The sequence below is a fragment of the Calliphora vicina genome, chromosome 2 (genome assembly GCF_958450345.1).
Source record: "Calliphora vicina chromosome 2, idCalVici1.1, whole genome shotgun sequence".
Classification (NCBI taxonomy): Eukaryota; Metazoa; Arthropoda; class Insecta; order Diptera; family Calliphoridae; genus Calliphora; species Calliphora vicina.
The window spans coordinates 133,769,342-133,793,201 of NC_088781.1; the positions used below are offsets into that span (position 1 = coordinate 133,769,342).

Here is a 23,860-nt window from a genome sequence, read left to right on the forward strand (position 1 = left end):
TTTAAAAATATTGTATTTGTTTAATACTGATTAAGAAATATTGCCTCAAGCTGTGAAGATAGTAGATATGTAGTTATTTCTGCTAGTCATTGATCTATGCACGTTAATTTTCTTTTTTTTTATTATTATTATGTCATCATCTTCATATTTCCATATTAGAGGAAAGAAATAATTAAATTTGCTTCAAGCAAACGTGCTTTTTATTAAATAATAAACTCATTATACAAAATGTGAAGTAGATAAAAAAATAACAGTCTTCAATTATAAGAGAAAAAACGTTTAGTTCTTACAGTTAATGAATCAATCACTAAAAACTATTTATAAGTTAATTCCCTTTACTCAAGGGTCTTTACTTAAATCCTAAAACAATTTAAAGGGATTTAAATTTAAAAAAAAAAAACTGATGAGTTATTTTGCAATTCGAAACTATTAGAATAATGGCACGATATGGCCTTCTAGTTGATATCATTCTAAATTTTGAGCTTAAACACATCCATCATAATCAAGTGAACACCCTTAGTAAACATTTATACACGTCATGACACATTTTTTTTCATTATTTTGTTTGCAATAGTCATCACGAAGCAAAAAAGTTGAAATTTTATTAAAAAACATTTTATTATTATTGTTCTTTACATTCAGCTCTTATGGACCCCTACTCTTTCTCTCAATTGCCTTTAAAACTTTATGAACATTTGCCCGCTTACACCTTTAACACATCATAATAATTAGCAACAAAAGTAAAGAACACACCTTAATGGATTTTATGCCTACTCTACTATACAATTGGTTAAGGAACTGCCAACCGAGAGGCAGCCAGTCAGTCAGCCAGTCGTTCTGTTAAATATTTACTTATAGAACAACACCCTTTTGCAGCTTTATTTAAAGGACTTGAGGTAGTAAGTAGTATTTGCTTTGTGGTTTTTATAGGCATTGTACTCGTATGTTGTAAATAATAGTAATTCAGCAAAAGGAATCAAAGTAATGGCAAGAAAAGAAGCTTATGTCAGTACAAATAATGGAAAACATTACGAGACAACTAATTAATTGAGTACAAATGTAGGTATTTTATAGAATTGTTTGGCAGGAATATGGATAGAGAGGATAGAGCAGCAAGAGTTTGCATATTTTTAATTACAAAAGATAAGGATCGATAAAAGCTATTTCTGTACTGTAGTTATGTCTACAATATAGATTCCATTGCTTTCCGGAAACTACAGTTCTAAAAGGATTTGGAAGAGGCAGTTCTTATAAATCTCTTAGCCAAACAATTTCCCAATAAAGTGAAATTTCGGATAGATCAGATGTACAATTCACACAATTAAAGTTTGTGGATCAATCATAAGTATTAACTATTTTTTCGGAAGTTCATAGTTTTCCGATAACTAGGAATCAATCCTGAGACAATGTACCTTTAAGGAATTGGTTATAATGCTTAAAGATCCGGGATATCCCAACCAATCCTGGTTTTTGAGGATTTTCAATAAGATCGTCTTTTCTTTATTGATCGAGGATCTTAACTTCAATCCAGATTCTTTAAGGATCCAGCGCCTTCACTTTTTTCATGGTTGTTTAGAAATCTTCTCATCAATCCGGATTTTCTGATGATTTAGAAGTGTTACAAACTTCGAATGATGTAATGATGCTGGATCTTTAAACTACCACGGTTGATACGAACTTTGAAGATGTTGGGTCTTTAAACAACCACGATCAAACAACCACACGATCAAAGTTTGATCCAGGATTTTCACTATATTTGGGGATGTTTAAAGTGAGTGATTACTTAAAGATTCAAGATCGTGGTTGTTTAAGGATTCAAGATATTCAAATCAAGATTCTTATACAGATACAATAAGCTGAAAGATCAGGGTATCTTCCAACCAATTGTGGTTTTTAAGGATCCAGCACCTTCACTTTATTCAAGGTAGCTTAAAAATCTTCGAAACAATCAAGGTTTTCTCATGATTTAGGAGTTTTACCACGATCAAGGTTTTTAAATGATCCAGGATATTCACTTTATTGGAATGTTTAAGGATACAGCATCTCTAAATCATTAGTGATTACTTAAAGATTCAAGATCGTAGTGGTTTAAGAATTCATGATATTCAAATCAATCGGGATTACACAAGTAACGTTAATGGTTAAAAATACAAAATCTTCAAATCAGTTTTGTTTGTTTAAAGATACTGTATTTTAAAATCATTCAAGGTTCGTATCAATCTTGGTTGTTAAAAGATCCAGCATCTTTAAATCTATTGAGGTTCATATCAATCGTGTTCGTTTAAGGACCCACCATCAAATCAATCTATATTCGTATCAATCGTCTTTGTTCATCTTCATATTAATCAAAGTTCCTATCATTCTTGGTTGTTTAAAAATTCAGCATCTTCAAATCAATCGAGATTCGTATCAATCGCGGCTATTTAAAGGTCCAGCATAACCAAATCAATCGAGGTTCGTATCAATCGTGGTGGTTTAAAGATCCAGCATATTGAAATCAATCGTGGTTGTTTAAAGATCCAACATTCACAAATCAATGGAGGCTAGTATCAATCATGGTTGTTTAAAGACCCAACATCTTCAAATCAATCGAAGTTCGTATCAATCGTGGTTGTTTAAATATCCAGCTTCCTCAAAGACCCAGCTTCCTTATATCAATCGTGGTTGTTTAAAGATCCAGCTTCCTTACATCAATCGTGGTTGTTTAAAGATCCAGCTTCCTCAAATCAATCGTAGTTATTTAAAGATCCAGCTTCCTCAAATCAATTTAAAGATCCAGCTTCCTCAAATCAATCGTGGTTGTTTAAAGATCCAGCTTCCTCAAAGACCCAGCTTACTTACATCAATCGTGGTTGTTTAAAGATCCAGCTTCCTCAAATCAATCGTGGTTATTTAAAGATCCAGCTTCCTCAAATCAATCGTGGTTGTTTAAAGATCCAGTTTCCTCAAAGATCCAGCTTCCTCAAATCAATCGTGGTTGTTTAAATATTCAGCTTCCTCAAATCAATCGTGGTGGTTTAAAGATCCAGCTTCCACAAAACAATCGTGGTTGTTTTAAGATCCAGCTTCCTCAAATCAATCGTGGTGGTTGAAAGATCCAGCTTCCTCAAATCAATCGTGGTTGTTTAAAGATCGAGGATCTCCAAATCAGTCATGGCTGTTTAAAGATCCAGCTTTCTCAAATCAATCGTGGTTGTTTAAAGATCCAGCTTTCTCAAATCAATCATGGCTGTTTAAAGATCCAGCTTTCTCAAATCAATCCAGGATCTTCAACATTGGCTGTTTAAATGTCCAGCTTTCTCAAATCAATCGTGGTTGTTTAAAGATCCAGCTTTCTCAAATCAATCCAGGATCTTCAACATTGGCTGTTTAAAGGTCCACCATCTTAAAATCAATCTGTATAAAGGATCTTCAACATTGGCTGTTTAGAGATCCAGAATCTACTTCACTTTATGGTTGTGATTTAAGGGTTATTACACTTTATAAAACTAAAGTATCTCTTATTATGCATACTTAAATCAAGCATTTCAACTACTTCACACTCTTAAACTAACACCCTTTTAAAAGTACTGTATTAGTAAGCAATCACATTTAGCTCTATACCTTCCCCCCAAAAAAAAGAAACAAAAAAACCGGCATCATATGACGACTATGATTTTACATTGTTGCCTTTGTAGTTCATGTTCGTTTAAGAGGAATTGTTTTTAATTGGAACTTTTACATGCGAGAAATACGTATAAGTTATAAAAAAAAATAGGAAATTCCTTGAATTTTTAATATTTTAACATGTTTACAATGTAACATTCGAGGAGTGTCTTTGATGGTGTAATAATACATACTTTTTGTATTGTGAAATATTTTGCTTTTGCTGTAAACAAAACCCTTGAGCTTAATTTGGAAAAATGGGTTTGGATATTTAACACCAGGAAAGTGGATGTCTCAAAAACAACTAAATACATATAAATTATTCAAGTAGGGCTTAAAATTGGAAACTTAAGGTTATAAAAGACTATTTGCAATATTTTTAAAATCGAATATGTTTGTATTATAATTGATTTAAAGCAATCGTAGATCTTTAAAGACGCAAAGTATTCACATCAATCGTGGAAATCTAAAGACATAGAATCTTCACATCAATCGTGGATGTTTAAAGCAATCGTAGATCTCTAAAGATACGGAATCTTCACATCAATCGTGGATCTCCAAAGACACAGAATCTTCACATCAATCGTGGGTGTTTAAAGCAATCGTGGATCTCTAAAGACACAGAATCTTCACATCAATCGTGGATCTCCAAGGACACAGAATCTTCACATCAATCGCGGATCTCCAAAGACACAGAATCTTCACATCAATCGTGTGTGTTTAAAGCAATCGTGGATCTCCAAGGACACAGAATCTTCACATCAATCGCGGATCGCCAAAGACAAAGAATCTTCGCATCAATCGTGTGTGTTTAAAGCAATCGTGGATCTCTAAAGACACAGGATCTTCACATCAATCGTGGATATCCAAAGACACAGAATCTACACATCAATCGTGGATGTTTAAAGCAATCGTGGATCTCTAAAGACACAGAATCTTCATATCAATCGAGGATCCCTAAAGACACAGAATCTCTCATCAATCGTGGATCTCCAAAGACACAGAATCTTCACATCAATCGTGGATGTTTAAAGCAATCGTCGATCTCTAAAGACACAGAATCTTCACATCAATCGTGGATGTCTAAAGACACAGAATCTTCACATCAATCGTGGATCTCCAAAAACACAGAATCTTCACATCAATCGTGGATCTCCAAAGACATAGAATCTTCACATCAATCGTGGATGTTTAAACCAATCGTGGATCTCTAAAGACACAGAATCTTCACATCAATCGTGGATCTCCAAAAACACAGAATCTTCACATCAATCGTGGATCTCCAAAGACATAGAATCTTCACATCAATCGTGGATGTTTAAACCAATCGTGGATCTCTAAAGACACAGAATCTTCACATCTCATTTTAGCATTTTTAGGATTAATAAACACCGTATTCGAAACTGAATTATTGTTCCTTTACCTCCCTCCCAAGGGTTAATGTAACTTTATACATATTTTATAAGACTATTTATTATGTATGTATCCATCTGAATGAGAATATAGATTGGAGTTTTTAGCAGATTAAGCAAATATTTGTCAATCTTCTATTTGTATGGTCGCCAATTCTCTCCAGCCAAACTATTTTTAGTTGTCTTTAGCTTCTTCATGAATATATAAAAATCTTTTTTGATGTTTTTTTTTATTATTTTTTATTTTGCTATGTCTGCAACTCGAACCATAAATGTCCACAATGACGCTATGTTTATTTTATGTTGGAATAATGTTTTTACATGTGTCGTTTTATGGTGTTTTAGAAGTTTTTCTTTTTTTTTGTTCATATTCTATTCAACATTTGTGGCAATTTAAAGCTAAATTTAGTTGGTTTGATATTGCCACAGTTGACTACAAGTTGGAGACTAGTGTGTTGTAGTAGCTGCATTTAAGTTGCATTAGCTTGAAACATAGTACAACAAACGTGCATAAATATAGTGCAAGAGTTCATTGTAACTTAAAATATGCAGATTTTTCTTTATGAAATATTCAAATTTAAAAAGTAATAATGAAGAGGTCGTTGGCGGCGTCTACTTGATTAGAGTTTTTGTAGACATTTGATTCTTAATTCTATTATTGTTTGTTTAAATTATTGATTTGTGTTAAAAAGTATTTTAAATTTTTATTAATTGAGGAATAAATTTATCAATTTTAAGGCACTTGTGTCAATAAATGGTAGATATTTTTGCAAACAATTATATAAAATAATTTTTGGAACATTTTATAGAAAAATATTTAAAATTTGATTGTTAAATTGTTAAATTTTCTAAAGAAAATAAAAATTATCTAAAAATTTTCTATAGAAAGTTCAAGTTAACGATAAATTTTCTGCAGAATATCTAGAGAAAATGCAAGATATCGATAGAAAATTAAAGTTATCGATAAATTATCTTTAAAAAAATTAAAGTTGTCGATAAACTATTAATAAAAAATTAAAGTTATTGAGATATTTTCCATATTCAAACACTTCTTTATACAAACTTCAAGTTATCGTTAGAGTTTTATTGGAAATTAAAGTTATCGATACATTTTATATAGAAAATTCATGTTATCGATAAATCTTCTGTAGGAAATTAAAGTTATCGATAAATTTTCTATAGAAAATTAAAGTTATCGATAAATTTTCTATAGAAAATTAAAGTTATCGATAAATTTTCTATAGAAAATTAAAGTTATCGATAAATTTTCTATAGAAAATTAAAGTTATCGATAAATTTTCTATAGAAAATTAAAGTTATCGATAAATTTTCTATAGAAAATTAAAGTTATCGATAAATTTTCTATAGAAAATTAAATTTATCGATAAATTTTCTATAGAAAATTAAAGTTATCGATAAATTTTCTATAGAAAATTCTAGTTATCGATAAATTTTCTATAGAAAATTCTAGTTATCGATAAATTTTTTTATAGAAAATTCTAGTTATCGATAAATTTTTTTTATAGAAAATTAAAGTTATCGTTAAATTTTCTATAGAAAATTAAAGTTATCGTTAAATTTTCTATAGAAAATTAAAGTTATCGATAAATTTTCTATAGAAAATTAAAGTTATCGATAAATTTTCTATAGAAAATTAAAGTTATCGATAAATTTTCTATAGAAAATTAAAGTTATCGATAAATTTTCTATAGAAAATTAAAGTTATCGACAAATTTTCTATAGAAAATTAAAGTTATCGATAAATTTTCTATAGAAAATTAAAGTTATCGATTAATTTTCTATAGAAAATTAAAGTTATCGATACATTTTCTATAGAAAATTAAAGTTATCGATAAATTTTCTATAGAAAATTAAAGTTATCGATACATTTTCTATAGAAAATTAAAGTTATCGATAAATTTTCTATAGAAAATTAAAGTTATCGATAAATTTTCTATAGAAAATTAAAGTTATCGATAAATTTTCTATAGAAAATTAAAGTTATCGATACATTTTCTATAGAAAATTAAAGTTATCGATAAATTTTCTATAGAAAATTAAAGTTATCGATAAATTTTCTATAGAAAATTAAAGTTATCGATAAATTTTCTATAGAAAATTAAAGTTATCGATAAATTTTCTATAGAAAATTAAAGTTATCGATAAATTTTCTATAGAAAATTAATGTTATCGATAAATTTTCTATTGAAAATTAAGTTATCGATAAATTTTCTATAGAAAATTAAAGTTATCGATAAATTTTCTATAGAAAATTAAAGTTATCGATAAATTTTCTATAGAAAATTAAAGTTATCGATAAATTTTCTATAGAAAATTAAAGTTATCGATAAATTTTCTATAGAAAATTAAAGTTATCGATAAATTTTCTATAGAAAATTAAAGTTATCGATAAATTTTCTATAGAAAATTAAAGTTATCGATAAATTTTCTATAGAAAATTAAAGTTATCGATAAATTTTCTATAGAAAGTTAAAGTTATCGATACATTTTCTATAGAAAGTTAAAGTTATCGATAAATTTTCTATAGAAAATTAAAGTTATCGATAAATTTTCTATTGGTAATTAAAGTTATCGATAAATTTTATAGAGACAATTCATGCTATCGATAAATTTTCTAGAGAAACTTCAAGTTATCGATCAATTTTTAAGATACATTTCATGTTATCGATAAAATTCTTAGAGAAATTTCAAGTTATCGATATATTTTTCTATAAAAATTCCAGTTAACGATAAATTTTCTGAAGAAAATTTAAATTATCGATAAATTTTCTAGAGGAATTTCAAGTTATCGATAAAGCTGAAGAAAATTAAAGCCATCGATAAATTTTCTAGAGATAAATTTAATTTTTAAGAGACATTTCATGTTATCTATAAATTTTCTTTAAAGAATTCCAGTTACGATAAATTTTCTAAAGATATTTAAATTTATCGATAAATTTTTTATAAAAAATTACAGTTATAGATAAATTATCTAGAGAAAATTAAAGTTATCGATACATTTTTTAGAGAAAATTAATGTTTTCTTTGTAAAATTAAAGTTATCGATAAATTTTCTGTAATAATTCCAGTTATCCATAAATTTTCTGAAGAAAATTTAAATTATCGATAAATTTTCCAGAGAAATTTCAAGTTATAGATAAATCTGAAGAAAATTAAAGCCATCGATAAATTTTCTAGAGATAAATTTAATTTTTAAGAGACATTTCTTGTTATCGATAAAATTCTTAGAGAAATTTCAAGTTATCGATAAATTTTCTTTAAAAAATTCCAGTTATCGATAAATTTTCTAGAGAAACTTCAAGTTATCGATAAATTTTTAAGAGACATTTCTTGTTATCTATAAAATTCTTAAAGAAATTTCAAGTTATCGATAAATTTTCTATAAAAAGTTCCAGTTATCGATAAATTTTCTGGAGAAATTTAAATTTATCGATAAATCTTTTATAAAAATTTCCAGTTATCGATAAATTATCTAGAGAAAATTAAAGTTATCGATACTTTTTTTAGAGAAAATTTAAGTTTTCTTTGTAAAATTAAAGTTATCGTTAAGTTTTCTAGAGAAAATTACAGTTATCGATAACTTATCTAAAGAAAATCAAAATTATCGATAGGAAATTAAAGTTATTGATAAATTTTGTAGATATTGTACAGACAATTGTAGATTTTTGTATATTCAAAGTACTTTTCATCCGGTCTTTGTCTACTTCAAAGAACAATTACATCTCTGATTAAAACTCTTAATAGTGTCTTGTGAATAGAATTCTATATTTAAACCACTTAATCACTTAAAGGGTTAACAAATCATTTACATTTATGTACGTAGTAGAAAACAAAAATTTTGTGTGTTACTCGTACAAACATGTTCAATGAACAGCAGCAGCAGCTCCTTATCATAACTATTGTTCTAGTTTCTCATGTGCTTCATGAAACAAATACAAAACACAAAAAAAAATATTAAAATGAGAATAAACAATAAACTATAGAAAAAGAAAAACTAAGCTAAAAACCTTCACATATGATTTTCATGTTTTGTAATTCATTCATTTTCCATCCATTCATGTTAATGTTAAAAACTAATCTTTGGTTTAAGTAAAAACACAATACGAACGTTAAGCGTTTAACATTAGCGTCTTAAATATGTCATATTTAAACTTATAATCTTAATAATAATAATACTTATGTGGTTCATTTAATGGCTTTCTTATAAATATTTAAATTGCAATTAGAGAGATAACAAAGTACTTGGAAATATTAAAAAAATAAGAAAAATAGTTATCAGCCGCCATTAATTATAAATTAAATTAAACAACACCTGCTTTTTTTGAACAAATTAACACTTTCATTTTTAACAAATATTTACTTTTCTAATTAGCAAATCAAAATATAAATCTTTATCAAAAATTATCAATTTATTAAAAAAATAAGGCCAGTGTGAACGTCATTTTTTTATTAGTACAAACATTTGTCATCAATTGTTTATCTTTATATTTCTTTTTGGTTGAGTTAATTGTTTCTTTTAGTTAAATTTTTTTTTTTTTTAATTTTTGATAAAATAGTCTCACCAAATATTTTACTTGGAAAAAATATTCTATTAATCACTGTCTTATTAAAGTCCATAATAGTAAATGCATTTTAAAGTTGCTTTAGACTGCTTCTAATTCAAACATTGATTATATTAAAAATTTCATTAAGTTTGTAAAAAAAAAAATGGGGGAAGGAAAGAAAGGCTGAATGGAATTTTGCTGTAATCTTGATATAAGTTCTTTTTTATAACGTTACAAACTAGTACAAGTTGCTGCAATTGTTATCAGTTGTATAGCGAAAAGGGGTGTTCATTTTTTTTTAAAAAAATATTAAATTGTAAATGAAAGATTTTAGCAAGGGATTTAATAATTAAAGCAGATAACGTTAGAATATGTACCTTGCTTTTAGAAAGATATAAACTTAATTTTGTAATCAGTTGTCAGTCTCCTCCATAATAGTTATTAGAGACCATCCGCATAGGTTTTCCTCAAACCCTAGATCAATTTCAAGTTATTGAAAAAATGTATACAGAAAAATTAAAGTTAGCGATAATTTTTCTATAGAAAATTTAAGAAAATTCAAGTTATCGATAAAATTTCTAAAGGAAATCGATGTTATCGATAAATTTTCTGTAAAAATTCTAGTTATCGATAAATTTTCTGCAGAAAATTCATGTTATCAATAAGTTTTTAAAATAAATTTGAAGTTATCGATAAATTTTCTATAAAAATTCTAGTTATCGATAAATTTTCTGGAGTTATCGATAAGTTTTTAAGAGAAATTTCAAGTTATCGATAAATTTTCTGGATAAAACTCATGTTATCGATAAGTTTTTAAGAGAAATTTCAAGTTATCGATAAATTTTCTATAAAAATTCTAGTTATGGATAAATTTTTAGTTATCGATAAAATTTCTAAAGAAAATCTAAGTTATCGACATATTTTTTAAAGAAAATTCAAGTTATCGATAAATTTTCTATAAAAAAATCTAGTTATCGATAAATTTTCTGGAGAAAATTCAAGTTATCGATAAGTTTTCAAAAGATATTTCAAGTTATCGATAAATTTTCTATAAAAAGTTCTAGTTATCGATAAATTTTTTATAAAAATTCTAGTTATCGATAAATTTTCTGGATAAAATTCAAGTTATCGATAAGTTTTTAAGAGAAATTTCAAGTTATCGATACATTTTCTATAAAAATTCTAGTTATCGAAAAATTTTCTGGATAAAATTCAAGTTATCGATTAGTTTTAAAGAGAAATTTCAAGTTAGCGATAAATTTTTTATAAAAATTCAAGTTATCGATAAGTTTTTAAGAGAAATTTCAAGTTATCGATACATTTTCTATAAAAATTCTAGTTATCGATAAATTTTCTGGATAAAATTCAAGTTATCGATAAGTTTTTAAGAGAAATTTCAAGTTATCGATAAACTTTCTATAAAAAGTTCTAGGTATCGATAAATTTTCTGCAGAAAATTCAAGTTATCGATAAGTTTTTAAAAGAAATTTCAAATTTTCTATTAAAATTCTAGTTATCGATACATTTTAAGAGAAATTTCAAGTTATCGATAATTTTTCTATAAAAATTCTAGTTATGGATAAATTTCAAGTTATCGATAACATTTTTAAAGGAAATCTAATTTATCGATATATTTTATAGAGAAAATTCAAGTTATCCATAAATTGTCTATAAAAAAATCTAGTTATCGATAAATTTTCTGGAGAAAATTAAAGTTATCGATGAATTTTCTAGAGAAAATTCGAGTTATCGATAAATTTTTAATAGAAACTTCATGTTATCGATACATTTTCTAGAGAAATTTCAAGAAAATCTAAGTTATCAATATATTTTTTAGATAAAATTCATATTATCGATAAATTTCCCTGTGAGTTTTGAATGCCGACCAATGCGTTCGACTAATTTTAAAGCATTCCCTTTTACATTTAATTCTCTCGTTACTTAAGTTTGCTGTTAAGAAGTTCCTTTTATCCCTCAAGCTTAACTAACCATTTCTTATTTCTTTTTAAACACAAAGTAAAATAAAAATCCTTTTTTAAGTTATTGCACTCCCTCAATAGCTTTAATGGAATTGAGTAAAGGTAGGTCAGGGTTTTATTTGGTTGAAGGAAATAAATGTCAAAGTTTGTACATACTTTTATCAAGGAGAAGAATAAATGACACCTTAATGGTTTTTTAATAACTTTTATACTAACTTTATACCTGCTCCCATTCTTTCTTAGAAGACTACAGGACAAACGAAACAAAAATCGATTTATTTTGTCACAAAATTCCTATACATTTTTTGTTTAATAATCTCTAACGAAAAATGTTTATGAACATACAAAGTTATTTTATTTCTATTTTAGGGGATTATAAACTGAGTAAAGAATGTCTAAAAGTCATCAGTTATAAAAGTTGACAGTATTTTTGGAGCCAATGTTACCACACAACCCTGTCATAGCAAACAAACGTTGATGTTGTATGTAAATGATTTGGAACACAACACGCAATCAACTTGATTTAATAAATATACATATTAGTAAAGATACTTGAGGGAGATTATTTTAAATCAATTGAGTTTTACTGGTCAAGAAAATACCCTGTTTCCTAGAAAATTTAAGTTATCGATAAATTTTCTATAGAAAATTAAAGTTATCGATAAATTTTCTAGAAAAAAATAAAATTATCGATAAATTTTCTAGAAAAACTTAAAGTTATCGATAAATTTTCTATAGAAAAATAAAGTTATCGATACATTTTCTAGAAAAAATTAAAATGATCGATAAAATTTCTATAGAAAGTTATCGATAAATTTTCTATAGAAAATTAACTTTTCGATAAACTTTCTAGAGAAAATTAAAGTTATCGATAAATTTTCTATAGAAAATTAATGTTATCGATACATTTTCTATAGAAAATTAGTGTTATCGATAAATTTTCTATAGAAAATTAATGTTATCGATAAATTTTCTGGAAAAAATTAAAGTTATCGATAAATTTTCTAGAAAAAATTTAAATTATCGATAAATTTTCTAGAAAAAATTTGAATTATCGATAAATTTTCTAGAAAAAATTTGAATTATCGATAAATATAAACAATTTTAATTTTCAACAAATTTTCTTGAAAAAATTCAAGTTATAGTTGCTGTGGAGAAAATTCAAATCATCGTTAGATTTTCTAGAGAAAATCCGCACTATTAGCCACACTTTTAAATCCAGCCATTTCCCAATATAATGTATTTTAGTATTATACCAGCAGACTTATGGCCAGGCTGACGACATATTTGGTTAAAAACAAATTATCCTGGCGTCAAAGTTACTTTTTTCAGTTTTTTATTTTGTTCTCATATTTCTACTCTGTCCTTAATGAACACATACAATAATACCGTTATGTTCAATTGAGTATGAGCAAGTATTTTTGCTTTGTAAACACAAACACACACAACTCACCAAAATAACAGTTATTTTCAAAGCTCTTTTTATTGTTTACGTGCGTTTGTTCCTTCATTCTCTGAGATCCTTATGGATTTTGTTTTGTTTACACTCACTCGCACCCTTTTGCTGTTGGTGTAGGACTTGAAGAGTGTATGAATGAGTAGTTATGTGTGTGTTTGTTTTATTTTCATTTTATTATTATTATGGTAGGTTAGATTTCATGTTATTATTATGTTGTTGTTGTTGTTATTTTATAATTGCTGCTGCTATTTTGTAAGTAATTTTGTTTTATTGTTGCTATTTTTATTGAATTTTTGTTTATACATACATACGTAGCATGTCTGTATATAAATAAATTTCCCTTTTCATTCTTAACTTGTCTTTTAAGCCAAAAATATAAAAAATCATTGAAAGAAAAAGTTTATTTCCAAAAATGGTAGAGACTAAAGTTTATTTTTGGTTCAAAAGAAAACAAAAAAAAATAAAAACTTTAATGAGTTGAAATGAAGTTTATTGTTGTATGTAGTTACTTTGTTGTTTGTTTTATGATAAATGGGTCACTAGTATTGTTTTTAGGTATGACTACTTTCTGTTGAGGAGAGTAGGGTGAATGATAAGATAATTTTTAATTTTAAATGAAGTGTTAGAGGGATTTTAAGAATTCAAAAGAAGTTTTGGCAAAAACTCTTATGTATTTTCTTTAGGCATACTTTACAAAGTAAAAGGAATGTATAAAAGCTTATTAATTTAAAAAACATGTAGTGATGTTACTATTTATGTTAGATGTTATTAAAAAAGAAAAAATATAACAACAATTTTAGAATATTTGACAATTGTCAATGTAATTCCTTAAAGATAATATTAATTTTTGTGAAAAAATTTGATAACTATAATTTTCTATAGAAAATTTATCGATAACATTAATTTTCTCTAGATAATTTATCGATTACTTTAATATTTTCTAGATAATTTATCGATTACTTTAATATTTTCTAGACTATTTAGCTATAGCTTTAATTTTTTATAGAAAATTTATCGATAACTTTAATTTTCTAAAGAACATTTATCGATAACATTAATTTCTATAGAAAATTTATCGATAACTTTAATTTCCTATACAAAATTTATCGATAACTTTAATTTTGTATAAAAAATTTATCGATAACTTTAATTTTATATAAAAAATTTATCGATAACCTTAATTTTCTATAAAAAATTTGTCGATAACCAGAATTTTTTATTGAAAATTTTTCGATAACTTGAAATTTCTCTAGGAATTTTATCGATAACATAAAATTTCTCTTAAAAATGTATAAATAACTAGAATTTTTTATAGAAAATTTGTCGATAACTTTAATTTTCTATAAAAAAATTTATCGATAACATTAATTTTCTAAAAAAAATTTATCGATAACTTAAATTTTCTATAGAAAATTTAACGATAACTTGAATTTTCTTTCGAAAATTTATCGATAACTTTAATTTTCTATAGAGAATTTATCGATAACATTAATTTTCTATAGAAAATTTATCGATAACTTTAATTTTCTGTAGAAAATTTATCGATAACTTTAATTTTCTATAGAAAATTTATCGATAACTTTAATTTTCTATAGAAAATTTATCGATAACTTTAATTTTCTATAGAAAATTTATCGATAACTTTAATTTTCTATAGAAAATTTATCGATAACTTTAATTTTCTATAGAAAATTGATCGATAACTTTAATTTTCTATAGAAAATTGATCGATAACTTTAATTTTCTATAGAAAATTTATCGATAACTTTAATTTTCTATAGAAAATTTATCGATAAATTTAATTTTCTATAGAAAATTTATCGATAACTTTAATTTTCTATAGAAAATTTATCGATAACTTTAATTTTCTATAGAAAATTATCGATAAGTTTAATTTTCTATAGAAAATGTATCGATAACTTCAATTTTCTCTAGAAAATTTATCAATAACACTAGTTTTCTATAGATCTTTAATTAAATTCTCTATAGAAAATTTATCGATAAATTTAATTTTTTATAGAAAATTTATCAATAACTTTCATTTTCTATAGAAAATTTATCGATAAATATAAATTTCTATAGAAAATTTAACGATAACTTTAATTTTCTATAGAAAATTTATCGATAACTTTAATTTTCTCTAGAAAATTTATCGATAACTTTAATTTTCTATAGAAAATTTATCGATAACTATAATTTCTATAGAACATTTTTTCGATATTTTTAATTTTCTCCACAAAATTTAGCGATAACATGAATTTTCACCAGAAAATTGATCGATTACTTTCAGTTTCTAAAAAATGTCAGTTATCGTTAACGATAACAGGAAATTTTAGAAATTAGATAACATAAATTTATGTATATTTCATAATTTTCGCAGAAAATGTTGTTTTAAATATCACATATTTGAACAACATATTCACTAGCTAAATTCCAGGTAAAAACCAATAAAACCTTTTAAATTTGTTCGTGCTACATTGCAGTTTTTAAATATCTCCCCTCCCATAATTTTATCTTTAACATTTACATAAATTAATGATAATTCCAATTCCCCCTACCCAGTTTGCTTTCGAGTTTTATTCATAACTAACTTCCTATTCCATTGTTCTTACCTGCAAGCCAAGGGTACCAATGGCAATGATTGCTTAATGGACGGCCGTAAATTCTGATTGCGTTTCTCTGGCCAAACATGATCGAATTTAAGCTTCAAACCATACTGGGGTATGGCCGTAACTTCATTATGCTGTAATTCCTCATAATTAGCACTCACCGAATCCATGATTAACGATTATTATTTAATGTTTTAACAAATTTTGTGGTTTTATTTTTAATATTTTTCTAGCACACGCAAATATAAATATCACGTTTTATGTTTTTTATAATTTTTTTTCCTAAACAAAAGTGGCAATTAAGTGGGTTTTTTATGTTATTTTATTTCACTGGATTCAAGAGTGGGTTCTCAATGAGCTACTGCTGCTGCTGCTGCCGCTGTTGCTTGTATTATTTATTATTGTTGTAGTTGCAGTTTTGTTTTAAGCAAATGCCTATGTACATACAAATATTTCTTTAAAACACAATTTTATTTGTTAAATTTCTTTTCATTTACATTTAAACTTTATTATTTAACCAATATCTTTTAGGTTTTAAAACATTTATTTGTTTTTTAAACACTTTTATTAGAATCTATCATATTTTTTTCCACTTATTAATTATAATTCTATTATTGCTGCCATTAAAAAAACACTCACTGCTGCGGTTCGTTACTCTTTTTTTCTTCTATTTATTCCCCAAATTGTACCGTTTGGTCTCACAAACACGAAACTACTGAAGGTATTTTTGTTGTTTAAGTGAGTGCATTGATGGAGCTCTTTTAGTGGCCCACTAGTGGGAGCGTAATATAACAATAACAACATAAACAGAGAGTATGTGTTTAGCTCAACAGCTGTTTGTTTTGGGGGGAATTTGTTTACAGTTTGAAAAGCACTGTTATAGAAAAACAGCTGTTTGATAATAATAAGAAGATGCCAGAGTGTTAGCAAGGAAAATCGTCAAAAATAACAAGGAAGTATCAGAATCACATTTTATTTAAAATGATAGATTCTTTTAGGTATTCACACCTACAACTATTATAACTTCTACAATATAAAACTTATAATTATACCAGTTAAAGTAATAAGCATAATAAATTGCAGCATTATGTTTTATAGTAATTAACAATATGTAACATTATACAAATTGGGGGGATTGAAATTTAATATCATTAATTATGTGGAAAACTGTTTATTTTATGCAACGTTAGTATTTAAATTTAAAACCTATAAAAATTTTAATCGTGTTGAATTTTATTTACTCTTTTATTTTACTAAACAAATTTTTATTTTTTTATTAAAATATTCTTATTAACAGCAATTGTATATGAATCTCATACAAAAACTTATTAGTAAACCAAAAATAAAACAAAATGGGTATAACAACTTTTATACCTTGAATTAAATTCAAAAATAATAAACTTAATGGAAAAATTTGCAAAATATTTCTTTCTTTAACACATAAATTAGTTTAATTATATAATATTATAAATTATAAATTTGTATTTTGTTTCCAGCCTTTAAATTAGTTAATTTTCAGTAAAATTAAAAAAATATCTTAATTCTGTCCCATTCATTTACACAAACACCTAAAATTGTTCATTATTTAACAGGAAATTAAGAATTTGTGACCAAATACATCCGGCAGCTCTAATAATATTGTATGATTACAATCGCAAACACCATTGCCTAGTTTTAGGCAGTGTTTATTTATAAAAAAATACAGTGATCTCCAAACTATAAACAAAAACGTTATTTTGATTTTTTTTTTAATACACAAATGTGTTATAAAGAAAAATGTATGCAATCGGGAACAAAAATAATCTAGTCATATTCTAGTCATATTCTAGTCATAGTCTAGTCATAGTCTAGTCATAGTCTAGTCATAGTCTAGTCATAGTCTAGTCATAGTCTAGTCATAGTCTAGTCATAGTCTAGTCTAGTCATAGTCTAGTCATAGTCTAGTCATAGTCTAGTCATAGTCTAGTCATAGTCTAGTCATAGTCTAGTCATAGTCTAGTCATAGTCTAGTCATAGTCTAGTCATAGTCTAGTCATAGTCTAGTCATAGTCTAGTCATAGTCTAGTCATAGTCTAGTCATAGTCTAGTCATAGTCTAGTCATAGTCTAGTCATAGTCTAGTCATAGTCTAGTCATAGTCTAGTCATAGTCTAGTCATAGTCTAGTCATAGTCTAGTCATAGTCTAGTCATAGTCTAGTCATAGTCTAGTCATAGTCTAGTCATAGTCTAGTCATAGTCTAGTCATAGTCTAGTCATAGTCTAGTCATAGTCTAGTCATAGTCTAGTCATAGTCTAGTCATAGTCTAGTCATAGTCTAGTCATAGTCTAGTCATAGTCTAGTCATAGTCTAGTCATAGTCTAGTCATAGTCTAGTCATAGTCTAGTCATAGTCTAGTCATAGTCTAGTCATAGTCTAGTCATAGTCTAGTCATAGTCTAGTCATAGTCTAGTCATAGTCTAGTCATAGTCTAGTCATAGTCTAGTCATAGTCTAGTCATAGTCTAGTCATAGTCTAGTCATAGTCTAGTCATAGTCTAGTCATAGTCTAGTCATAGTCTAGTCATAGTCTAGTCATAGTCTAGTCATAGTCTAGTCATAGTCTAGTCATAGTCTAGTCATAGTCTAGTCATAGTCTAGTCATAGTCTAGTCATAGTCTAGTCATAGTCTAGTCATAGTCTAGTCATAGTCTAGTCATAGTCTAGTCATAGTCTAGTCATAGTCTAGTCATAGTCTAGTCATAGTCTAGTCATAGTCTAGTCATAGTCTAGTCATAGTCTAGTCATAGTCTAGTCATAGTCTAGTCATAGTCTAGTCATAGTCTAGTCATAGTCTAGTCATAGTCTAGTCATAGTCTAGTCATAGTCTAGTCATAGTCTAGTCATAGTCTAGTCATAGTCTAGTCATAGTCTAGTCATAGTCTAGTCATAGTCTAGTCATAGTCTAGTCATAGTCTAGTCATAGTCTAGTCATAGTCTAGTCATAGTCTAGTCATAGTCTAGTCATAGTCTAGTCATAGTCTAGTCATAGTCTAGTCATAGTCTAGTCATAGTCTAGTCATAGTCTAGTCATAGTCTAGTCATAGTCTAGTCATAGTCTAGTCCATAGTCTAGTCCATTGTCTAGTCCATAGTCTAGTCCATGGTCTAGTCCATAGTCTAGACCATAGTCTAGTCCATAGTCTAGTCCATAGTCTAGTCCATAGTCTAGTCCATAGTCTAGTCCATAGTCTAGTCCATAATCTAGTCCATAGTCTAGTCCATAGTCTAGTCCATAGTCTAGTCCATAGTCTAGTCCATAGTCTAGTCCATAGTCTAGTCCATAGTCTAGTCCATAGTCTAGTCCATAGTCTAGTCCATAGTCTAGTCCATAGTCTAGTCCATAGTCTAGTCCATAGTCTAGTATATAGTCTAGTCCATAGTCTAGTCCATAGTCTAGTCCATAGTCTAGTCCATAGTCTAGTCCATAGTCTAGTCCATAGTCTAGTCACAGTCTAGTCCATACTCTATCGTTAACATTGAAATGAACCAATATCTTTCTCTGTCATAATTTTATTTTCAATTTCTTATCAAATTTATGCCATCAATATTTTCTGCCTGGCTGTTTTGCCTTCCTTTCCATTGACCTTTACCTTCCCAAAATTGAGTTAAACTTAAACCATTTTATGCTTTGTATAATTTCACTCCCACATAATATTTATAACAATACAGAAATTCTTATTCCTCATCCATCATGTTGTTGTTTTTTTGAATTAACTGTCAATTTTTGATGTGTAAACATCATACCAGCAGCAAAGCAACAAAACAAGCGACGAATAATTCATGCCTGAATGTGAAGTTAACAATGAAATTTAGCAAAAAATAAAAAAGAATACTGCATAAATAACAGCAAATAAAACATGAAGCTGAAACTGCAGAACATCAATGAACATTGAAGCCAATTTAAAAAGTTTATGTAAATTCTTTTACAGCAGCCTTAACTTTGCATATTTTTTGGTTGAGAATCGAATAAAAAACACACCGTAACCACAAGTAGTGAGTCAAAATGTCAATTATCTGTAAAAGAAAATAACAAAAAACAAGGAGGAAAAAAACTAAAGAACAAGAATCACTTTTTATGTAATTCTTTTTTTCCATATATATTTTGACCACACTTATCACCATACAGACATTGAATTTAGCCGAAAATAACTGATCATGTTACAATTACCATAAACAGAAGGTGATGCTAGTGATATTGGAGAAGGAGTTACCGCTAACGATTACAAAAAAAACAAAAAAACTGTTGAGAAAGCCACACTATGCAGTAGGACTTGTTTGTAGATGGTTGCTGGAGAGCTTCTAGCAACTACCGCTAATCTGGGAAGAAGTTTTTTAAGACTAACAAAATTTATACAAATTTCTGGTTTTCAGTTATTTCAGTCAGTTCTTTTGGGTGTTTGGTTCATTTTGGTTTTTTTTCGGTTTTGCTTTGCTCCTGGTGTATACACGGCTAATAATATGCCAAAGTAAATTATGTAAATTGCCTGAGAAATTCACAGTAGTTTTAACAAACAAGACAATTTGTAAGTTCACCACAAAATGATAAGAATCTAAACAATGTTTTTCAGTTTTTTCATCCTTTTTTTGGTTTTTGGAAGAAAATTCCTGTAAACATTTATGATATGTTTATTAGGGAGGACTAAATAAAGGAATTTCGAGGAGTGCGATATAATCTGTCAACAAAAAGCTAAAAAGTTTATATTTTCAAAACTCCAATTTCAATCTTTTCAACATTTTGTTAAATAAATTCTACAAAATTAGGAATTGTGTTTCAGGATTTTATAAAGGAGACTAACGAAAACAAAAATCAAAAAGAATTAGCTTAAAATCTCCTCTAATTCCAGCGTACTTGAGATTTGAACTGAAAGAATTTTGGGAAAAAAAAATAAATTTTTTTGCAGTAATTTGCTCTAATTTCTTATTAAATATTTAATTTTGTAATGGAAATAGAAATTTTGTGATAGAATGGATATGAATTTATGTCCAAATCCAATAATGTTTACACATAACTATCTGTCAACAAAAAGCTAAATTTGTTTAAACCTTTTCAAAACTCCATTTTTAATAATTTCAACTTTTTGTTTAACAAAATCTACTAATTTAGGAAATGAATTCTTAGAATTTATAAAGAACACATACGAAAATAAAAATCAAAAAGAATTAGCTCAATATCGCTTCTAGTTCAGGAGTACTTGAGATATGAATTTAAGGAATTTCGGGAAAAACTAAATTTTTGAAAATATTTTGCTATTTCCAACTAATTTGTTATTAAATATTAAATTTTTCATTTAGTTATAACAAAATCGTAAACTATACAGAATTATAAATTCATAAAGATATAAAACATAAAAATTGGTTAGAAAATTTTTGAGTTATTCAAAATTTGCCCCATCTTTATAAGTTCTCAATTTTGTTAACCTTTTCCAAAATTCCACTTTCAAACTTTTTAACATTTTGTTAAACAAATTCTAAAAATTTAAGAATCGCTTTTTAGGATTATATTAAAGACACTTACGAGAATTAAAATGAAAAAGAATTAGCACAATATCTTTTCTAATTTTGGCGTACTTGAGATTTAAAATTAAAGGATTTCGAGAAAAACTCAATTTTTGCTAAAAAATTTCCACAATATTTAATTATTTAATACTGCTGCTCAAATTTATATTAGAAGACTATTATTACTTATCTAAGATTGATATAACTTTTAATTTATTTCTCACTAGTACAACGTTTATCTATTCCCATGTGCGAAAAAAATCTCAATTTTGTTAAACTTTTTAAAAATTCCATTTTCAAACTTTTGAACATTTTGTTAAACAAATTCTAAAAAATTAAGAATCGCCTTATAGGATTTTATTAAGCAGACAATAGAGAATAAAAACCATAAATAATTAGCACAATAACGCTTCTAATTCTGGCGTACTTGAGATTTGAAATTTAAGGATTTCGAGAAAAACTAAATTTTTGCTAAAAACTTGCTCGATCGTAAAAACGTAAGGCAGGCTTGATTTTTATCCACAATAATAACACGGTCTTTCTTCCTCAAGACACTTTTTCCAAATTGTATTTAAAATTGTAGCTCTAATAAAGTGTACAAAATATTAAACGGCTACGCCTACTTTCGAATGGGCGTGGTTTTTAATTTTAAAATATTGATGCCTATATCTGGGCTACTATGTTCAGTATATAGACAATATATATATCAAATAAAAGGTATTGCAAAGGCCATTCCAAATATGATACAACATAGAAATTGCTTTGGACAGTGGGCCAATTTTGGAAAAATATTTTTTAAATTTTGTAATTTTTGAAGAAACTTTAAAAATGTTTAAACAACGTATATAATTAAATATTTAGATAAAGTTACAGTATAGCCAATATATCAAACTTTATTTTAATGTATATTACGATTCTGAAATAGCTGAAAATTAAATCGTTCATCAAATTCGTCTCCCCAAGAATATAGTATTCTAACTTATTTATTTTCCAAATAGCTTTTTATTTAAATCTATAGCATGACTTTCCTAGTCCTAATACATCAATTTCACTCCACCACTTAATGATTTTACTTCTTGATCATTTAAATCCTTGTCATTTGTCATCTTGACATTTAATGAAAAATATCTGGCTAAATGATTTTTTCACTATTTAAATTGTGACAGTCAATGTTGGCATTTAATCTCATCGATATGATCTTGATTATTAAAGGCTCAGCATAAAAACTAAACACTGTTTGCAAAACCAGGGAGTGTGTACTCCACTCCAGCGTAATGTTATTTAACTGATGGTGTTGCTACAGGAGTAGCTTTAATATTTAAAGCTGCAGCAGTTAGTTGACGTTGTACACTTGATTCAAATGGAACCCCCCATTGAGTTACTGCCTTCAAGGAGACAGTTATAATTAAAGTATTAAAGCAAGAAATATGGTGGAGATTTTTCCATTAAGGTTAGTGTTTTTTTTAAATTTAATTCAAGGTAGCAAAATTGTTACACCCATTGTGTTTTATTTTTGGTTTATTAAGGATTTTTGTAGGGGATTTATACACAATTACTGCTATTAAGAATAATTTAATCAACAAAATACAAGTTTTTTTAAATTAAAATAAAGTCAGAGAAGTATAAGAGTGAATTTCACAAAACTTAATTGAATAAAATAACTAGTTTTTCCAAATTCTTTAAGCAAATTTAATATTTTATTTTAATAAGTGCAAATATCTTAACTTTTATAATGTTACACTTTGACTGTTAATCACTGTAATATAAAATACCACTACTTTACACTTTTTTTACAATCATTTGCTATAATTTGTTAACAAAATTGATTATATTGTATATTTCTTTACCCTTTTATGGTTAAATTCCCTTTTAAATCAATAATAAATAAATTTTTATTAAAAAAAAATAATCCTCATCCTTAAATTTAAGCCAGAGAGAGAGATTGCATTAAATAAGAAGAAGCATATGACGTCATGGTTTGTTTTGGTAAACAAACCAAAAACAACAACAATAAAATACCCTCACATCAGGAATGTGAAAGTTAGTACAATTTTACTTTGGACCATTCGAAGATGAAAAGTACAATGACACATTTGGTAAAAATTAAATTAAATTTTTTCTAACTTAAAAATAAATTTAACTAGTGAGAGTGTTATATTCGGCTGTGACTAATCTTGTATACCCACCATCAATATGTAGAATTATACGCTAGAAACTTTTAATGCTTTTTGGTACAATTTTTAAATTTCATTTTCCATCCCTGCCTCACATTGAGTAAGGTTAGTAATTGCTCCATATTATTGTTGTTGTTGTTACACTTGTTCTTATTTAGTTACTCGGTCATTTTCAGGCGATGCGGTTCGTTTTTTAATAAATTGTTAATATTAAGTGCAATACATTAAACATAATTAGTTTAAAGCATAAATAACATAATGAATAAATAATAATGTAGAAGAATTTAACAATTAAATGATAAAGTGTGTATTTAAAACTAAAGTTCTTGCAAATTAAAGTGTTGGAAGTTCGTTTGCCGGCCGGCCAGTTGGAAATGCTGTTAGTGTCGACTTTTTTATTTTAAATATATATCGTTTAATAACGAGTTAAGCCTATAAATATTAAAAAAATGCAATAAAAGTTATTAATTAAACATTATATAT

The 23,860-nt window shown here is 26.9% G+C and overlaps 1 protein-coding gene across 2 annotated transcripts in view; it reads right to left on the reverse strand.

Moving 5' to 3' along the window:
- The window catches only part of LOC135952111 (non-lysosomal glucosylceramidase), a 31,865-nt gene extending 15,976 nt beyond the window's left edge, over nucleotides 1–15,889 (reverse strand). Inside the window, exon 1 of one of the 2 annotated variants that reach the window (XM_065501912.1) lies at nucleotides 15,673–15,889. In XM_065501912.1, coding sequence (XP_065357984.1) covers nucleotides 15,673–15,839 — 167 coding nt within the window. In that variant the 5' untranslated portion in view covers nucleotides 15,840–15,889. The remainder of the gene's footprint in view (nucleotides 1–15,672) is intronic. The other variant, XM_065501913.1, reaches the window with a different exon arrangement.
- Between the last annotated feature and the right edge of the window lie 7,971 nt (nucleotides 15,890–23,860).